The sequence below is a fragment of the Phasianus colchicus genome, chromosome 8 (assembly GCF_987193195.1).
Source record: "Phasianus colchicus chromosome 8, bPhaCol1.hap1.1, whole genome shotgun sequence".
Lineage (NCBI taxonomy): Eukaryota > Metazoa > Chordata > Aves > Galliformes > Phasianidae > Phasianus > Phasianus colchicus.
The window spans coordinates 23389285-23409593 of NC_143443.1; the positions used below are offsets into that span (position 1 = coordinate 23389285).

The following is a 20309-nucleotide window of genomic DNA, read 5'->3' on the forward strand; positions in this document are numbered from 1 at the left end:
GTGTTACTTGTCCTCATTTCAACAAGGAAACATACTCTGTTGCAAGGTCAAATGTTATTACCTACATCAAAAGGTTGCTGCACAGTTTATTACTCTGAAGACGCCATAGAAGTGCAAAGCATATTGCTGAAAGACAAAAAATGTATGCAGCTTTATTGGCTGAATGAAGAGTTGCTTCCTTTGTTTGCTAGATATAAGGTTATATGTTGAGAGAGAATAAATCACAAGCTTTTTTCTTTTTTGTAGATGGCACAGAAAAGACCGAAGGTTGATCATTCCCTATGCAGACACATTTTAGGATGTCCTACAATGGTGCCAAATTACATTTGAGAGCAAAACGTGAACCCCAAGTAAGTATTTGGGAACAATCAATGACTTACTCGGCTATTTCAGTGGCAATGTCTACTAGAAGCAGCATGACTATTTGGGAAGGGATCCAAGGAGGCTGATAACCTGACTGTTTTACTTATATACGTACATACACACATACTTATTTATATATAGATAGATATAAGCACACGCACAAATGAACTCTAAACAGAATCACCTACAAAGCCAAACAAATCAAAACCAATTTAACAGACAAAATTGGTTGGGAATTCTCCAAAAGCAACACACATCCTTTAAGACGTGTAGAATAGTTATCTGTTTTCCCCCCTTAAAGGGAGTTAGCTAAATTTCGGTGCAACTGGAAATGCCCAAGTTCTGTGCACGGCAGCACTTTGCTGGTTCTCAGCAGTAATGAGAAGCCCTGTTTAACATCTCTGGACACAGGACAAGCATATGGATGTAATAAAGAACCACGCACATCACAGAATGTTGTTTAAGCTTTTTGACAAGCACGATTTAAGCTCTACTCAGTTTGCACAGCATTCTAGTAAATTATTTTTGTCTCTTTGAAAAGTAACAAAATCTAAGGAGCAACTGTTAAAGCAAAATAAATACTGGCTTATCTCTCATCTAGTTTGTGAGAAGGATGTACCAAGGAGACAAAAAGCTGCATGGAAATGGATTATGTTTTATGGACAAATAAATAATCTGGTTGAAATTGGATGAAGGGAAGGGAAGAAGAGGAAAAATGACAATAAAAAGAAAAAAGCCGTGAAGTAACAAGGAGACGCCGAGCTCCCGCGCCGCGCGGCGCAGCTCCAAGCCTGGCCAGCAGGGGGCAGCACAGCCCGCACCATCGCCGCCCCGCGGCTCCCGGCCCGGCCTCACACGCATGCGCGGTGATACGCATTTGCTCACACACACACACACACACACACACACACACACACACACACACACACACACACACACACACACACACACACACACACACACACACACACACACACGCACGCACGCACGCACACAGGCTGGTTCTAATTCAATTAGTGCAGTCTGCAACTCCAGAAAAGAGTAATTCAATTAGTGCATTGTGCAGCTCTACAATACCTCCAAGCAGATGTTCGCAATCCTTAGGAGCTGGAGCTCTCTTTAAAAATACCTGTACGCCTTCAACGCGGTGCTGCATGTGCTGTTTGTCAAAGCAGCTCTCGGCACCCTGCTTCCAACGAGGGAGGGGGGTAAAGGTGGGGCTGGGCGGCAGTTCGGGCCCATTTTTCAAAGCGATGAGCCTAACGAACACAGTGAGCTACGGACCCTGCTGCATTGTGCTCATGAGATCCTTGCTGAGGGCGCAGAGCCGGGCTGCTCGGCCACAGCGTGCCCTGAACTCATCCCCTGCTCAGCACAGGATGGAGTCCAGCGCAATCAATCAATCAATCAATAGAAATCAGCGTATTCATTTGGCTACGCTTCTGCTCCTTCCCTTCCCCCTTCTCGTGCCTTTATAATTGCTCCTGCCAGGCGACGAGGAGAAACACGAGAAACCGATGCCCCACAACGAGAAACTTTGCTTAAAAACCCAGGTGTCACATTGTGGCAGTTCAATATTTCATAGCCAATACGAGGAATGTGCAACAACACTGCAACTTTAAATCTCTGCCTCTGTGTCAGTCTCTCTCCTCTCATTGTAATGCCAAAGGGAACAGCAATCAGAGTGGAGATGTTCAACGTGATAGAGGTCAGGACACCGGTGGATCAACGTACCAGAAACACGACCTTGTTTATTTTTTTCCCCGGTGTTATTGTTTACAGGGTGCTTTGCTCATGTACCTTGTGGTTCTTAGCTAAAAGATGAAATTACAGCCCAGGATGAAGCGCTCAGGCACACATCCAATTTGTGTTTCCATCTCAGAAAACAAAAAGCTTCGGAGGCCCTCGGGCTGCCATTCAAACTTGGAGAGGCTGACATTTTTAACAGCATGAACCAGAGACTGGCAGAGGGAATGATCTAATGCATTTCTGACTTGTCAATCAAAGGCCTCACCTCTGCTGTCTTGTAAACAGTTGGGGGCCACCTAACTACGTCCATAAATGGGGGCGAGCTGCCGCCAGCCGGGGGTTCCACAGCCAGCTGCTCCAGCTATCAGCCACCAGAACTGGGATTCAGTTGTAGGGGCTCCCTGCAAACAGCCCCCAGGCACGTTCCATGCAGCCTCTGGGAACTCACTTCTCTGGGCTGGGGCTGCAGGCTGGACAGCTATCCCCCTCCCCACCTACACCTACCAACACAAGTCTTCAAAGCCAAACCACTTCCTTCAAATGCATTTCATGTGAACACATTCCTGCCTATACACAGCTTGCCCACCTCAAGACTTTGGCTTAAATATCCAGGAAAACCATAAATAATGGACTACACTTCACACTTACTCTGTATTTCAGGTTGGATATTAGGTAAAAATCCTTCCCAGAAAGAGTGATCAGGCACTGGAATGGGCTGCCAGGGAGTCTCCATCCTGGGAGGTGTCAGAGAACCACGGAGGGATGTGGTTTGGTTGGCAAGGTGGGGTGGGTGGATGGTAGGACTGAATGATCTTACTGGTCTTCCCCAACCTTAATGATGGATTCTATGATTCTCAGCAACAAAACATCAACTTTTATGGTAAAATGAGAGTCTGAAGGAAATTTACAAAGACTATTGTTTCTAATTTACCGACCTCTTTAACAAATATTCCACTTCCTAAAGGGGAAAAAAAAAATCAATGTAAAAATCACATGACAAACTAGTTCATCTCTTCCCCATGGGTGAAAGAGGATTCCATTACTCCATGCTGTTTACATCTTAGACATTCCTGCCTTTCTGCAAAAGTGATTTCATTCCAAAGAAAAGGAGCAGTGGAAATCACGTTGGTACTGCAGAACCTCAGGTGTGCTCCTGCTTACATCAATGTGACCAGCATGGGGTGCCCATGCCTTCCTTCCTCAACCAGGACAGACCTTTCTGCCAACAAGGAGGACACCTCACTTCTGCAAAACCAAGCTGGGTGCAGCTATTTATGATCAATTCATTAATGCATTACTCTTGTCCCATAAAGTTTACCATCCACACTGGAACTAATATTTGTAAGGGGTGTCAGTTGGGTAAGAAGAAAGACAGAGACTTTTTCCTGTGATCACCCCAATGCACAACCTTTGACAAGAATTTAAAACTGCTCCTTAAGCGACTTCATCCATACAATAGCCTACAGAAATAAATTCAAAGACGTATTATGATCTTCTGCAAACCTGGAAGGCTTAATGCAGTCATTCCCTTGGCGTAGCTGATGGATGTAATTGTAAATCAGAATTTTCAAAGAACTGTGACTATTAAAGGCAACACAAACTGAGCCCTGTAAGCATGCATGGTAAGTACTGCAAAAAGGGAAAGTAATCACCTTCAAATAAAAACATCATGAAAACCAGTACTGGTTGGCACTTCTGGAAACTTCAAAAACATGAATTTCTAGGAGAAAATACATTCTATACAAGTTTATTTTTATTAGAGGAATCTACTTGCAACCTAGTTTTCAGTTGCTCTGCAGTAAAATTTGGCATCCACAACGCTGAAAATGAAATGTCTGGCCCTTTTCTAAAACAGCCTTTTGGAGTTCGTGTTCCAATTTGCTGCCTTCTTTCACCATGATCTCTATGAAATTCAGTTAGACAGACTATCAGTTGCAAAGTCTTTCGAGATAAAAGATGTTAAAAAAACAAAAACTGTTTCTAGCTCCTTAATCCCTCATTCCTGGGTTTAGCCTTAAAACCTTTCCCACTGCGAGACGATTGCCAAACAGAGCTGAGGAACCAGAAGATCTTGTTTTCACACAAGTGTCTCCAATAATAAAAACACACAAAGAAGAAAAATGAAGTTATCTGACGTATTAACAGAATCATCTCTAAATCGACTATCTGCCAATGTTTCCCATGAGGAGTCAGCGGGGCTTCAACTGAGCTATTCAAAAAGAGCCTGTTTCCACATTTCTGTCTGAGCATCTGAAGGTAAGCATGTAAATAACCAGACAAATTCAGCAGTGACTAAGTGGCCTTCCAGATGGCACCTTCTCTTTTGCCACAAGCAAAGAACATTGATATGCTTCTCCAGTTACTACGAGCTTGCTAGGGAAAAAATAAAATAATATGAGAAAAATGGCTGGGCTACAAGAAAAGCCTTTAATGCTTTCCTGCAGATTTAATACTAAAGCAGACATTAAGAAAAGATGAAATATTCCAACCTCGCAGTTTCAAGCAGGCTTCAAACCACTCCCATGTAGACCACCACACTTGAAAATGTTGAAGCCATACCTCCCACAGGAGAGCTCTCATCAGAGCATGCAAGTTAATGGGAATCAAAGTCCATTGAAAAACGGGCTGCAGAACGGGTGACTCATTGCTGCAGAAGCTGTTGCTGGCATTTAGTTTCTCAACTGGCACTAAGTGAGTTCCTCAACATTTAGTCAGAGTGCTACAAAGACTACTAGTATACCTCTTTTGACAACAAGTGGGGCAGGCTTCCCCAGTTCCCATAGTCACTAAATATCCATGGAAATGTCTCACCAAATCAGCAGGAATGTGAATGCCAAGAGCCCTCCTGCACTTCCAAGAAGGCACTACATGGTATATGGTTCAGCTGCTGACTCATCTGATCCCAAATATCAAGAACATGCTGTATTAGCAGAAAAGTTACTGTTCATATCCATCAGTAACATCTTGAGCTTCCCTTTCCCTTTTCAATATATGCTTATTGTGAGTAATCAAAAGTAACTCAAGTAGAAAGAAAGTCACAATCTGAGTTTATAAATTGTTTTCAATATACTGCTAAGGTTCTCTAAAACCTGAGCTTAAAGAGATCAGAGATTTATACAACAGCAGATAGCCCAAAAATGAGGCCCATCCGATTTAGTCAAATTATGCAAATCAGGATTAGAAGTAGGATTCTAAATTCTGCCCGTTGTCTCCAGAGTCCTCTTAGACTAATAAAAAGTCTTCTTCCCCCTCCCCCACAGAAAGCTCTGCTAAAAGCTTGCTTCAGCAAAGGAGGGCTGGCAGGACACCTTCCAGAGTCCAGCAGTGCTGCTGCTGGCTCAGCAAAAAGAGTTGCAGCAAAATGATGCAAGACACTTAAGCCTCCCCTGAGACCGAGACGATTATTTCCACAGTGCTCTCCTAGTCCTGGGAGCAGGAAGCCAAATGCGAAATAATCTCTGCACGCAATCCTTTAGAGGCAGATAAACATCCATCAAGATGATTCTGAAGTTTTCAGAAAGATTCTAGTCTGTTTGTTGTCTGGTTTTGCAAGATGCCGGTGAATAAAACTCTCTGCCACAGGTTAGGACAACAAATGCTGCAGCATAAGCCTTGAAACAAGCTTTTAAGCTTTTTGCTACCATGAGCCACAAACTTACTTCTAAAGTCCCTCTCTCACTGCAGTTCACACAGAACCATCTCAGAAGGAATATACGAGATGGACAGAACATCTCTGCAGTCCAGCCCCTGCTCCTCTCCGGTTTACACCCACATGCCATCATTAAATGCTTACAATGATCCTGAAAGTTCTGGATAGGTTTCTAGCCACCAACCTAGCAGCTGCCTCACTCTCTCCCCATGGGAGAGTGGCTGAATTCTGTAAGCTTCACTGGCCATCTAAAACACCTGAACAAATCCTGTTCAGCAGAAAGCCGTCTGATGACAGAGAAAAGCTTGAACCTCACTAACTCAGAGTCCAAAGAAAACCAGGCACCTTGACTTGCCATCTGACTGACAACTTACTTGTACAGTAATTTTCTAAAGCCAAAGTGTCCACACTACTGCTACCATATGTGAAGTAACCAAAGGCAGGCATCAGCTAGCACTGTACACAGCTAGCAGTGAACACAGCCCTCAGTACTCCAAATGGCACACGGAAAATTTAGACATGAAGGAAATCACTGTCAGACTTAACGATCCTGGGGGCCTTTTCCAACCTTGATGATTCTAGGATCAGAGACTGTACAATGGATACTGTTTGCAAAACAGAATTGAGTGGTATACTTTTGACACAACTAGAACCTGATGGAAATGATGATGGTACCGAGCCAATGCAGGCAAAATAATGAAGTTAAACCAAAGCGATGGAAATGCCCCAGTACTGAGCCGCCCTGCAACTACACAAGATGGGTTTAAATACTGGAGGAGCTCTGAATGGCACGGGAAAGGCATACAGCATGAAGCAGAGTAAATGGAAGTAAAGCAAACAAAGAAAAGAAGCAGATGCACACAGACATGGATGGAGAGAAAAGAGCGGAGAGACGGAAAGTACCTGGAAAGCTGGGAGTGCGCCAGTCCCTGGGTTATACAGGCATCGCAGCGAGGGCATGCTGTCCGCCAGGCTGGAGCAGCCCAGCCACAGAGATCTGGGCATAGAGCACTGCAGAGAAAGGACAACTATGAGATGGGACCGTATGAGACAGGATGGCACAGATTACAGGAACTTTCAAGGCGTAGCCAAACGGCATCAACACAACTGAAACTAGCCTTAAAGACTGAGACACCTTTAAGAGAACACAAACTGCTGATGAGACTCTTCCTTCAGAGCAGCTCTACAATGGCAGAATAGCAAGGAAAAAAAGGTACTACGGACCAGGAAAATAATTTTTGATCATTTTTCTAACACTAACATGAGAGCTTTTGTGCTAATAAAGTTTCTTTCCAATTAATCAGACCTCTTCCCCATCCATAGCCACATTCCAGGCACAACAAAACACAAGCAGTTTTGCAAGGGATGCAGAAAAGCAATCAACAACTTTAAATGAAATGCTGGCAGGGAAAAAAAGGATTCATATGTTTGGGTTTAGAAGAAGAAACCTGCAAGCCAAGGTGAACAGGAACTTGGTGATACTTATAAGAGTTTCATGTTTCTGCTTGCCTTGTTAGTCATTAAATAAAATACTGCTATTACCACAAAGACATTCTGTTTGTCAAAGCACAAATACAAAAAAAAGGAGCCAAAGCTCCAAAGGAGTCAAGGAAAATGCTAGCCATTTTGTATAGTTAAAGCCACCGCTCGCCAAAATACAGGCAACTGCTTGTTCATTTAAAATCACTGCTATTAGATTTCAGGATACATTATAATAGCTAATGCCTTTACCAGCCACACAGTTTTTGATGCCACAAGTACTGCTACATTTGTCTAATTACTCTTAAGAAAGGAAAAAAAAAAAGGCTAATCTATTTTAAATGGGCAGCTAGCTATGAAATCTATAGGATGTGACAGATTAGATGTTGAGATTTCAGATCCTAGCACCCTTCTTTTTTGTAACCCTCCTGCCCTTTTTTTTTTTTTTTTTTAAGGGGGAGGGGAGGAAATCTGAGTGGGAAGGGCAGCTGGAATGGGTATGAAATGACAGCTGCCTTTTGAGCAACCATTTCTTGCTCTGAAGAGGGCTAGAAAATCTTGCACTAGTTTACTATGTAGAAGCAGTGCAACCCATCTTGGATTGAGCAGAATGGTGATCACCAACATACATAATTTGGCACTGCATAGACAGCCACAGAGAAACTAACCCTATCACCGCATTCTCTGGTGCATTTTGTTGCAATTCATGCTGCTGTTCCAGAAATAGTTATTGAAAGACCACTGAGGAGCATAACCTATACAAATGTGCTTTCTACAAATTTATGGGACTTAAAATAAATTCTCCATCTCATTTTCTTTTTTAAAACCTCTTCACCAAGATACTGCAATTCAAGAACTTGAGCGCTTTATAGCGTTACACCTCACAAGATAATGCCCTCCCTGAAGACAAAAAAAAAAAAAGCACAGTATTGTAGCAAACACCCAAGCCATGCTCCCTCTCTGCCATCCCAGCCTCCCAGAAAACATGCACTCCCACGTACAAAACCTTTCGAAGGCCAGCAATCTTCTCTGTGCAACGTAATGTGCATCACTCCTGCTATTAAAGCTGTTGTGATGATCAGTTTTAAAAATGAATGAACAAATAAATGAAATGAAGCAGACATCTACACTTTTCACCAATTTCTTCACGTATTTACATTGGTCATCAGTGCGCTCCAAAAACATCGTGGCAACAAAAAGAGATCAACTGCAACGTGGTATCCCTGATGATGCAAAGCAAATTCAGTAGGTGAGCATCTTATATTTACCATTACTCATCATAGGATTCAAAAGATAAGAGTAAATCCGGGGTATGGTTTGGTTTGTGCATAAAGGTTTATCAATGTTTCACCCCAACCACTTATTCCCAGGCTGCCCCATTCCCTGTGCTCACTCAACATTTTGCCACACGATGAAGAGCTGACTGTCACTGAAGTAGGTTGGCCAAACGAAGGAGCTTACTTGAAATATTTGTAGTGAGCAAAGCACAGAAAGAGAGGCAGCAAAAAAGAGGACATCTGTGTTAGCAGCAATGCTAGACTGCCTTGCCTCCAAGTTTCCATGAGACGTGACTAAAGTGAGATGGAGTCACTGTGAGCAGCAGATTGGGCACTTACAAGGTAATGCCTTCCTCTCCAATTGCCACGGTAACAAAGGAAAATACTGAGGGCCCATTGTCCCTGCACCTGCAGAGGGTATTGTTGCTCACCCATGCACTCCCACTGCTCAGCATTATTGCAGAGCTGGGAAGTAAGCAGTAAATAATTACCAACACCTCAGATGACTTCTCAATCTGCTCCAGTCTATAACAAAGTCCGTATGAGCGATACAACTCTGTTACCCAGGTTAAAAAGAAGAGTGAAGTTGCACACGCAGTGGGGGAAAATGTCACTGCTGTACTTGTGTTACCTATTGAAGGAAGCAGAGACTCTAAATTACTGCTGGTGACTGAAAGAGGCTTATTCACAAGCATGAACAAAAGGCCCCAGGTGCTTCAGGAGAAACAGCTTGCGTGTAAATCAGATGAGTGACCCAACAGAACAACTTCATTTACAGCCTGATCTCAGGAAATCTCAGCAGCCTCTGTCCCCATCCACCCAGCACGCCACACGTCCAACGCTCACCATTGTGCCGTCAGCTCCACAAACGAGGGACCGGCCCTGCCTGAAAGCTGCCTGACAAAATCCTCTCCTGAACACGACTCTGTGCCCATCGATTCTTCAAAATAAAGGCTTGGAGCACAGGGGCCGGCCCACTGCAAGGCACTGGGATGCTAATGCTGCTCACCCAACGCTGGGCAGGGTGCACCATCCTAACCTAGAGGTGCAAAGCTGATTCCTGATAAAAGCTAAGCATCTTTAAAAGGCATTAAGTGGCATTAGATGGGGAACTAATTGACAAAAATCCACGGTTCCTTTTCCTCACTGTTTTTTTTAAATCCCATTCCTTGACCTCTGAAAGGTTTTCCCACTACAGAAACGCAGAGAGCAGTTTCAGGCTAGTTCAGCATCCTGCTGCTGGTGGAGGTTGGAGCAGCTGCTCTGCTTGTGATTAACACAGGCTTGCTGCACTTTGAATTAAAATAGGCTGAGCTGAGTGGGCAGCAGCCCTGCACTGAAGGGAAGCCGTATTTTAACCTATTCAACTACTCTTGTAACTATACTGCGAGAACATTTTTTACTACATCGGATGGTTTGCCACTGATAGTCTACTTTCTATTCCAATTATTTCACATCCTAAAGACAAATCTCAGCACACATTAAATGGCGAAATTTTTGCCAGCACTAAGAATTGGTTACTTTGTTTGTTTCCTATTGCATTACAAGATTACACACTACAATTTCAGACTGTTCTTTATCAAATTTGCTCTCTTCTGGTCTTTCAGCAAATACAATATACTACAGGTAACTAACAGAGTTTTAGTAAATTATGTTACAGGTCAGAAATGCACCACCTTCCCCTGTACAATCAAGTGCTTCTGCACGGGGAAAAACCAAAATCCTTGAACTACTGCAATTAACCACCACAGTGCACAGGAGGTGTGAAAACACAAATGCACTGTACTAAACTCAGCATAAACAGCAACAAAAATTGAACACTACTTTAAGGATATTTTCCTTATGAACACTTCGGAGATCTTAATTAGAGAGTAGTACAGCATGAATGTCTTTTAAGCATGTACCTCTTCCACGTGCCGAAGGGCAACAACCTATTATGCACTGCTGAACTCCGCACTCACAATGGATTCCACATACCCAGAATGCCTTTGCTTTACAGCCAACATAAAAATATTTGTGTACTTCTTAACTACTCAGTGGCAAAGCCAAAAAGGAAATAATTTTTTTCCCTAATTGCTGATTTTTAGGCACCCGTACCCGATACTCATTTCAGCTGCCAGCCACACCTATCTCAGTCCTTTCCTCGTTCAGAACTACTCGTCTTCCAGCACAGCATCCAGCGTTCAACTCTGAAGAAAAACCAATGCCATTTCTGCTCCTCTTGGGAGACGGTAATTCTGATCCTGTTCACACAACATTTCCATTAAGGAACACAAGTAGAATATGACATGCTGACAAGATGAATGGTTTAAAAACTGAGGGAAATGTGGCTTTTGCAGGTTGGCCCCACTGATCGCAATGAGGGAACCGGACAACACGGTACAGAGAGAAACAGGTGCTTATTACTAAAACTGGGACAAAAGGCAAAGAGAAGTAGAAATTCTAGTGGCCCACAGCAATAGAAGGAACACTCCATACTAATCCAGCCCTGGGCTTGATATGAGGAGACAGGTCTTTCCCCATTTCTTATTTCCATCACTGGAGAAGTGCAATATGGGATGGCTGTGAGGTACAGTTCTCCTCAAAAGGGTCTCAGAACATTGTTTCCTCATGCCCTCCAAGATCCAAACGTAGGAAGTACTCCTTAGGAATGCTGATCCTATGCTTCATCACATCAATGCTCAGATGTTAGGAGGATTCTTAACAGCCACAATTATTTAAAATGTCCTGCAAAAAGCAGAAGAAAGCCCCAAACTCTTCACTCCCACTCAGCTCTTCTTAGTATTTTTTTTTTTTGGCCACATATTTAACTAAGTCAATGCCAAACATACAACACATCACTTTCACGTTGTGTCCAGTGTGCACTATTCCTGTCACCACAGAATGCAATACACTGTATGAAACGTATCAGAGAAGGCAGCTGCTATTTACATTACAAATGCTGGTGTCATGAAATCTAACTCCAGAAACGTGCTTCTTGCTAAAAAGTCATTTTGGCTCATTTCTTTGCTGCGCTTTGCAACCTCTCACACATACTTATGGGATCTTGCATGTTTCCCCTCTGCTGTTCAGGTAGGTATTAGTTCAATTAAACACATGATATAGATAGAAGAAAGGAAAAGAAAAAAAAAGCACCTCCCAGCACCATTTGCATACTTTCAATTTTAAAAGTCTGCCAAACATTTTCTATTTTTTTAGCTTGATTAGCACTTGATCCTATGGGCTAAGTTCTATGATATAACTTCAAAAAAAAAAAAACCAACACCTTTTATTTCAGTTTAGTAGATTTTTGTGGGTCTTCACTCTTTTTCTTTCTTCCCCCTATCCAAACAGTGGATACAAGGCACAGTAAATACGTAATTACACGAGAGAGCCACCCGGCTTCCAGAGGAGCCATTTCAGTGAATTGTGTAAATAATATGCCTTTAAACCCCCTCAACATATGAATACAGATTCACCAGTTGTGGAGCAGTTATATACCTGAGAGACAAAAATACTCATTTAAAAAAAAAAAATTCCTGCCTAACTCTATGATTCTGTGATTCTAATTATGAACTTACCAAAGAGACCAGCATGGCTCAGAGCAAATTAATACTTTTATAACTTTTGGAGAAAGTTTTTTTTTTTTTCCAGTTGAAAATAAGAAAAAGACATGAAAAGCTCAGAGTCTTGATTAAGCCAAAACCAGCTGCCAAAAACAAAGTTCACACACCTCACACCCCAGGTCCCCGTTCCCTGCACAAGAGATAGTTCTGACTGCCTTTGTCACTGCCTTCACGGTGGTTTTTCCATAGTAAAAAGATGAAGTCATAAAACAAAGGGAACTGCAGAACCCCTTTAGTGTAGCCCATGCCTCCATGAGCCCCCCAGCACTTCCAGCTGGAAGATGCTGCACCACACCTGTGTTGGTCAGCGCGTGTTTGCTGTCACAACCAGTGCTTCCAACTATTTCTCAGCTTCTGTTGCGCTCAAGTATTTTGGTCACATTTCCACAAATATGTACAGGGACTATCCAAAGTAGCTTGTGTTCCTGTTTTGTTGTAATAAGCCACTTAGCCATTTATGGGACCTTGAAGCATTCCACTAACTGCAAGCAACCCAATTCCTCACTTTCAGAAGACTGAAGATGTGCTCCTGGAACACTGCAGGATCGCTCTTCAGAACAAGGAGATCTCACAAATCAGATGGTGAAACATACTGGCACAGCTCAAGCATAGCATTCTTCCCATACCCCAAACACCTCAAGTATCAGCCTCACACCTGCACACACCACTGAATTCAGTGCAGAGGTTTCCCCACTCACACTGTAGCTCCGGGCTCAGTGCATTCTGCAAGCTCTGCAGCGCACAAGCAGCTCACAGCACTGGGAAGGATCCCTTTGCCTTTAGCCTCCCACTTCTCATATAATTGTGCAGTAAATTTCCCTGAACGTACATATTATGCAGACTCTTCTCTAATTTGCTGCTAACTCCCTCGCTTACAGTAACTTTTTACAAGAGATTCCAGTTCACTAACTACTCTTAAATATCAAATATATGGGACGTAGAAAAGAGTTTACATATTCAGATTATCCAAATATTTTCTTACCTGAACAGGATCTGGGAGGATCAAATCATGGCTTTTAGGAAAATGTTTGTGAAGAAATGTTTTCCCCAAGGAGTGGTTACTGGTTTTGTTGAGGCTCTGGGATTCAAGAGCAACAGAACTTACTTGCCCCAGAGAGAGCTTGCTTCCCAGCTAGGAGGTGTGCGAGATCCTCAGCTGCCAAGTGCTGGAGGGAATTCACGTAGATCATATCTGAACCAGACAATACTGATGTTTTCATAATTACAGCTCTTTAATCCGCGAAGCTGATATATATATATATAAACTAGTGCACCTGCAAAGCTCTGAATCAGATGCCATACCCTCCTTGGAGGAGTGGAGCAGGTAGAGACTTGTGCGTGCTTCTTTGAGCAACAAGCACGTTCTTAAAAGTGAGACCTGCCCAAATGCACTGAAACCAATCCCAGCAAGGTCTGAAGTTTAACAGCCATCCAAAAGCTGACAGTGGAGATGCTCTTGGTCTAGTTAGAGTAGAAAAAACCTGATTTTGTCACCACTTCTAACAATTTAAAAATCACGCTATGCCACAAGACACGGGAGAGGATAAGACAGCCTGAGGTTCTGCAAACTCAAAAACCCAATTTTTGGACCAGGTTCTCTGCATGAGCTTGGGTAACAAGTAACAGGGCACCTCAGCTCCATGCCTGCCCACTTGAGAGGTGTCACAGACCTGGGTGCATTCTGGCTCTGAAACACAAACACCACAAACTCATACAGCAGGGAGCTGAGCAGAAGGCAATAACAGTGAATCACCGCCTTTGTGACAAAAAGCAGAAAGAGCCATAACACCAACTGCTTAACCAGCACTGAACCTGAACACCTAGGAGGTTGAAAAGAAAAAAAAAATCCCCCAAACCAACTCCAAGATTGAGTAGAAGCCTCCCCAGCTTGGGCCACTTCCATCAGCCAGGTCTGCAGTTCCCCCTCAAAACATGCAGAGAAGAATCCTACGCGGATGGTGAGATGGAGAAATGGGAGTTTGATAGATTTTTCCTCCACCTATGGTTTTGCATAGTTCAAGATCTCTGACAATTACTGCTATGTTATGCATGCATCACATATACCCCTTCTCCTCAAAATGCTTCTGTCTACACTGTGCCTGGCACTCTCGAAGTACTATCAGAATGCCAAGCATTAATTAGGAATTGCAGAAAGCAAATGTGCTTCTACTTCCCACCCAAGGGATTATTATCTGAATCATAAACAGCACACGGAACCATCAGAACCAGAATACGCATCTTTGAAGTTACAGAGGAGACACCAAAGGACAGAACTACTAAAAGAAAATATTTCCAGCCATTGCATGTTTTTAAACAGGGGAAGTGCAGTTCTAGTGCAACAATCCTGCCTTCACCCCGGTCCTGGTTTCACACTCTGTTTTGCAGCTGACTCGACTGAAACGCAGACTGTTAACATCTTAGCTGCCCTGTTTGATTATAGCAGCCTTTGCAGGCCCCAACCCAGCAAAAGTAGCACCAAGAATTTCCAGCATAAAATACATTTATAGGTTTATAACTTGGCTCTAAAAATTCTACTCCAAAAGACAGTGGGAGGCAGAAAGTCTCAGATGAAAGCATTATATTATGTATCTTAGGTGATGTGTACTTGCTCACAACAGTGTATAAGGGAAGGGATTCTCTTTCACAAGCCACTTAAAATGATGCTTTAAAATTCCTCGTTTATGTAATCAAAATAATGTTTTGTAAGTGTTTCAGCTAATTAAGAGCCTAATTTGCCCAATTTCACACTTTAGCTTAAACCATAGAAGGCATCAATATAATACAGGAATTGGATTGTCATGTCTTATTGATCGAGTCCCAGACAAAAATCCCCCCCCTCAGAAGTCAATTGCAGCTTGTCTTCACAGGGTCAGCATCTCAGTGATGGGATGTTACGGGCTGCCAGCAGCACAACACTGCCATTTGAAGACAGGATTAAATGAAGCTCAAGGCTGAACAAAATAACTGTAGGTGTTCACCTTTTTGTAAGGGATAAACTCGCAGCAAACTGCTGGAGTAAAAAGAGCTTTCCAGGTTCCTTAAAACCCCTTTCTTAAAGCAACACACGTTGCTGGCCGCCGGTATTGTGCTTCCTCTAGCCCACGTATGAGCACAGCGCAGCTCTGCACTGCAGCACAGCAACAGTAAACATAAAAAGCTGCCATTAAAGGGCAGAGGGTAACGACATCAGCGTGGGCGACCCATGCTCAGGTAGTGTTCAACTATTATCTCCTATTTAAGCAGGCTGAGAATACGCAAATCCAGCCAGCACTGTTTTTAGATAAAATTGTCAGTTTTATGGATATTTATAGTACATGTCCAGTCTTGCAGAACTCCATCTTCCTCCACCTCGTCTGTAATACAAGCTGCTTTTAGCCCACATTAATACATTGTGTTACTGGGATACTTCTCGTATTCTGTATAAGCCAGGCAGCAGATCAATACTCAGCTATGCAGAGGAAAAAGAAATCATTACATTAGAATCCTGTTAAAAACACAAACAGACACCAGAAGGGAAAAGTCTGATGCATAGACACCATTCCATCTGCATGCATATGTAGATTTCTGCTTTTAAATAAACCAAAAGATGCTTTTAAGAATCTTACAGGTAGGGCCTTTGGATGCATCTCCTAAATCAAATCATTCTGACCTCAAAAATTCTAAGCTAATATGAGCTCCTCCTTTTGATCAAAAATTGCCATGCTTTGTACCAACTCCCTTACCCATATACTTCCTGCAGTGAAATCACAGCACTGAAATTAGAATAGTAGAGCTATTTCCAAGACAGCATCTGCTCGTGACACAAGCTCAGGTTTATAACTTTTGCTGGATCAAGGAGGAGTAAGGATATTTAAGTTAAAGGCTTTAGAAACAGTAACAGTAAACACAAAATCAAAAGGAAAGCAGCCACACAGAAAAGTATAAGGAATGTGTAAGTTCTTTTATTATTTCAGACTGTTTAATGTGAAGATTCCTGAGCATTGTTTTGTTGTTGTTTTTTTTTTTTTTCCTGAGCATTTTTCAGAAGCAAAAATGCATATTTCCCACCTGCATCAGAGCATGCATGGTAAGAACAGATGCAGGTCTGTTTGCCTTTGAATTAAAAACCAGAAGAACATACAATCCTCTCTCTATTGTTCTCCCAGCCTACCACGTAAGAAGAACTGACGCCATGCCCTTTAGGTCAACAAACTTGAGTTCTGAGAGACATTAATTGCAGAACTGGGATCCCTCTGAGACACTGTGCCTCCAGCTCAGCAAAGCTGAAATCAGGAAGACATTGGCTGCAGTGTCCCAGCCGACCTTCAGCAATGTGGGACTTCCAGGCAGACGGAAGCTCCAAACCACACTTCACCTCTGTGGTACATCTCTCAACCAAAGCAATGGTTTGCAAACATAGCATGGGATTCAATGCCCAACCTTCTGTAAGTGTTCCAGCTCTTCTCAGCTTCCCAGAAGTCAACATAAGCTGACGGCAGCAAGCAACTTGCACAAACAAGTTACCGTTAGTACTTGGAGGAGAGAAGGCTGGAGAGAACTGAAGCCATCCTGTTAGCACCTGCAATGAAACTCTTGTGCTTTAAGGCTTAATGCTGCTGTTGTTCCTAATCCTCTCCCACCCCACACAGGTGACTTGTCTCTTTGTTTCTGCCAGGCTCACAGCACCATAGATCCTTTCATCACCACTTTCCATCATTTCCACAACTCCAGTTGCCACGACAACAGGATGCAGCTTCTCTGTGCTGTTTTCATGTTTCCCGTTGTTGTTGCCATAACAACACAACCATTCTGGCTTTCTACAACACCAGCAACTTTAAGCCGTGTGTTCCAAAGGACGCCAGCTTCTCTTGTGAAGATCCACATATGATGGAGAGATTGATACAAACAATTTGTAAATTAAGCTTTTTTTTTTTTCTGAAGGGGGATTTTTCACTCACAGAAGTGAAAAAGCTGACAGCAATCGCTCGCGGCAGACTGCTGAGACATCTAAAGGCTGGCCTTTAATAACAGCAGAGCAATATAGAGCTGGGCCGCTCCTGAGCAGGGAGTCCCCGCAGTGTCAGACTGTGTCAAACAGCACAATTGGTATGTGATGTGAGCCAGTGTCCGTGCTCGTTCCAGCCGGGCAGATCTGAATGGTGCTAGATGCAATCCTCTCGTGTTTTAACCCATTGGCCTCCCCATTATTACCAGCACCGCCGCCATGCAGCTTTGTGTTTGAAGGCCCATTTTAATTCTGTAATTTGAGCTGTTGCTGCAGCTTTCTTTTCCAACTCTGACCCTTTTTGCTTTCAGGTGACTGCTTTTTGAACTTTTATTTACAGGAGATGCACATTCATGAGACCGGTGAGAAAATGTTATACAAACACAGCATGCACAAACACAAAACAGTGATGGCTATGAAGGGTATCAGCTAACATGGCACCATAACTTCATTATACCCTCATTTATGTACTTCACTAATGAGACAAGCACAGGTGTCCAACACAGTCCCTCACATGAGATGAATAACAATAATACAGTCCAACCTGCTTTAGCCATGCTTGGTATCCAGAAGATATAAGTTGGAATCCATCTTTTGGCATGTGTATTCGGGGCTAGGAGAGAATAGACATAAAGAGAGACCTCCTTTTACACCAGGACCTAGCTAACCTACATCTAAATTCTGGAGCATTTTAAACAATGCAGATTTTTTAAAGCCACATATGACAGTTTGGTTCCCATGTTACCTCTTGTTTGCTGCCTCAGGTATCAGCTGCTTTAGCAACACTTTTGTAACAAATTCACCACTAATTTATGTATTTACTTATTTTTAAACCATTTCCACCATTTTACATTTCAGCTCAGTACGTACAGGTTTTTTTGTTTTATTTTTTAATTCCCCCAGAAATGCACCTGGAGAAGCATAACCTATTGTGATGTAGTACTAGCACCTAGCAGACATCATTAATGCTTTTGCCACTTCGTAACACTACATGGTATGGAAACAGCAGTCAGGCTGTGAGAGCGTCCTTAGTGCCACTACCCTCAACACGGTCAGACACAACAGTGAACAACGTGGAAATTATGGAACAGCTCTGAAAGGTGCAGCCTCAGCATGGACTATCGGGAAACTACACTCACATGCTGTCAGAAATTATGATTCAAACTGATGGACAAACGTAACCTCTTCCCCCATTTATTGATTCTACACCTTATCAGGTTGAAGCCAAAGCAAGACACCCAATTGCTCTAGAAGCACAAAACAAAAAGCATTATTTACAACTTAAAAAAAAAAGACCAACAAATTAAGCTTTTCCTAACATAATATTCCTTGACATGACGTTCAAAGATTCTCAAAACTCACAAAGCTAAGCAGATTCAGCTGTGCCTATCCCCGTTCCCCAACCAAAAGAATGGGCATGTTTAGAAATTAAAGTCATATCTGAGTAACATGACCAGGCAGGACATGCTCAGACACCAAATTCCCCATCTTTCTTACTCTTGGCAATTATTTCACAATTCCTTTTCTTAATTCATGGTAGTTCCTCTCCAAACCAACAGATGCTTGTCCCCACTGCTCCATTCTGGAAGGCTGCAAACATCTCTCATTTTCAGAACAGATCTATTCAAGATGAGTTTAACTCCACCTGCCCTTGCATCCATACAATATATTTAGTTTGTACAAACTGTGTCCACAAACACTGAAAATAAGAACTGTTAGAGAGGAAAAACATGTGACCACTGAATGCTGAGCATTCACAGCTATGGTCGGGAAGCTGTTCAGCCTGGGAATCTGAAATAAAATCATGAATTGGAACGTACTAGAATCTTGCCTCCCAAGAGAAGTACAGATATAGATCTCAAAACGCACTTCGATTTGCTTCTCCCCAGTTCAAATTTAAATTCTCCTAAATCTTTCAAAACAGTAGGAAGATTATGCCCTGGTGTCCTAGCCAGGAATCTGAGTTAAAGCTGAATTTCAATAACCACCACTGAGCTGATAAATTAGAGTCAAGTACATCCTGGTTATGGCACTCTCCCGCTGAGTGGACTTGCAGTGTCTAACACATTAACAAAGTCTGTTTTAGGGGACCTCTAGCACAGCTAGAAGCATCCTAATCCTTAGTTCAGCACCGACTTCATGGGTGGTTAGTCTCTACTACTGTAAAACGAGGACAACACTTATTTAACCCACCTCACAGGTTCGCTGGGAAGAGCTGCTCACATTTCTACGTGCTTTGAAAATGGAAGAAACTATAGTAAGTGCAACATATCTAGCAAGATCCCTCCAGAAAGCCATGCTTTACATCTGGCTTAAGTGCTCCAGTTGCTCTGTAAGAGTTGCACAGCATGGCACCCCCTATCTAGGAAGAATCAAAGGAAAAAAAAGCCTTCATAAACAAGCAGAAATAAAAAGCTATTGGTTAGATTCCAGTGTCAGGAGTAAAGAGACCTGAACACCAGCCTGGGACCTGCCCAGGTTCACCCCACATATCTGGGGAAAATCGCCTTTATTCTTTCCCCATTTCAGCCACCTAGCCTGGAAATTAGAGGATAACAGCAAAGCTTTCTCTTAGGACTGGCAGGCTGCTTAACGTCTGTAAAGCCCATCAGCCTGGAGTAGTTTGAGTAATTGATTTAAGAATGATTTAAACCATTTAATTTGAAGATCCCAGCCCTGTAAACATGCAAGTAAATTAACAAATCTTTTGCCATTAACAGGATTACTCGCATGCAGAAGTGCCTGCAACAACAAAGATAACATCGCATTTATACAACTCCTGCTAACACCAGTTCCTTCCAATATTAGTGCCTGAGCATTAGCAATAAGAGTAATCAGGACTTTCAGCAGATGAGCACTTATTGTAAACTCCGTTTTTCAACACTGGCCAGTTAAATACACAAACAGTAGAAACTAAGGTCCATTGCCATGCCTGCAAAACCCCCTCACTGCAGCACATCTCTTCTACATTCGAGAAGCTCATCCTCATCCAGAAAAGGAACCATACAGAAGAGAAGCAATTAGCAGTGCAACGTGTGTCACTGCCTGTATGCTGCTGCCTACTCCACTGAAGTGGGACACACACCCAAGTGAGCCTCCATTCACACCAATGCAATTACTGATGGAAAAGCGTAACTTTCTTAAAATCTCTGGTGCTGATTTATCAGCACTTAACTCAAACACCCTCCTCATTGGCTAAACTT

General features: G+C 42.7%; 1 protein-coding gene across 12 annotated transcripts in view; it reads right to left on the reverse strand.

The window, feature by feature from the left end:
- The window catches only part of BTRC (beta-transducin repeat containing E3 ubiquitin protein ligase), a 112518-nt gene that overhangs the window by 79042 nt on the left and 13167 nt on the right, over window positions 1–20309 (reverse strand). For 4 of the 12 annotated variants that reach the window (XM_090145396.1, XM_090145393.1, XM_090145395.1 and 1 more), the window contains exons 2-3: window positions 17651–17719; window positions 6665–6772 (exon numbers count right to left, since the gene is read on the reverse strand). The exons of 4 other annotated variants lie outside the window; for them this stretch is intronic. In XM_090145396.1, the coding sequence (XP_090001522.1) occupies window positions 6665–6772; window positions 17651–17719 (177 nt within the window). The remainder of the gene's footprint in view (window positions 1–6664; window positions 6773–17650; window positions 17720–20309) is intronic. 4 more of the 12 variants (XM_090145399.1, XM_031597624.2, XM_090145398.1 and 1 more) reach the window with 2 other exon arrangements.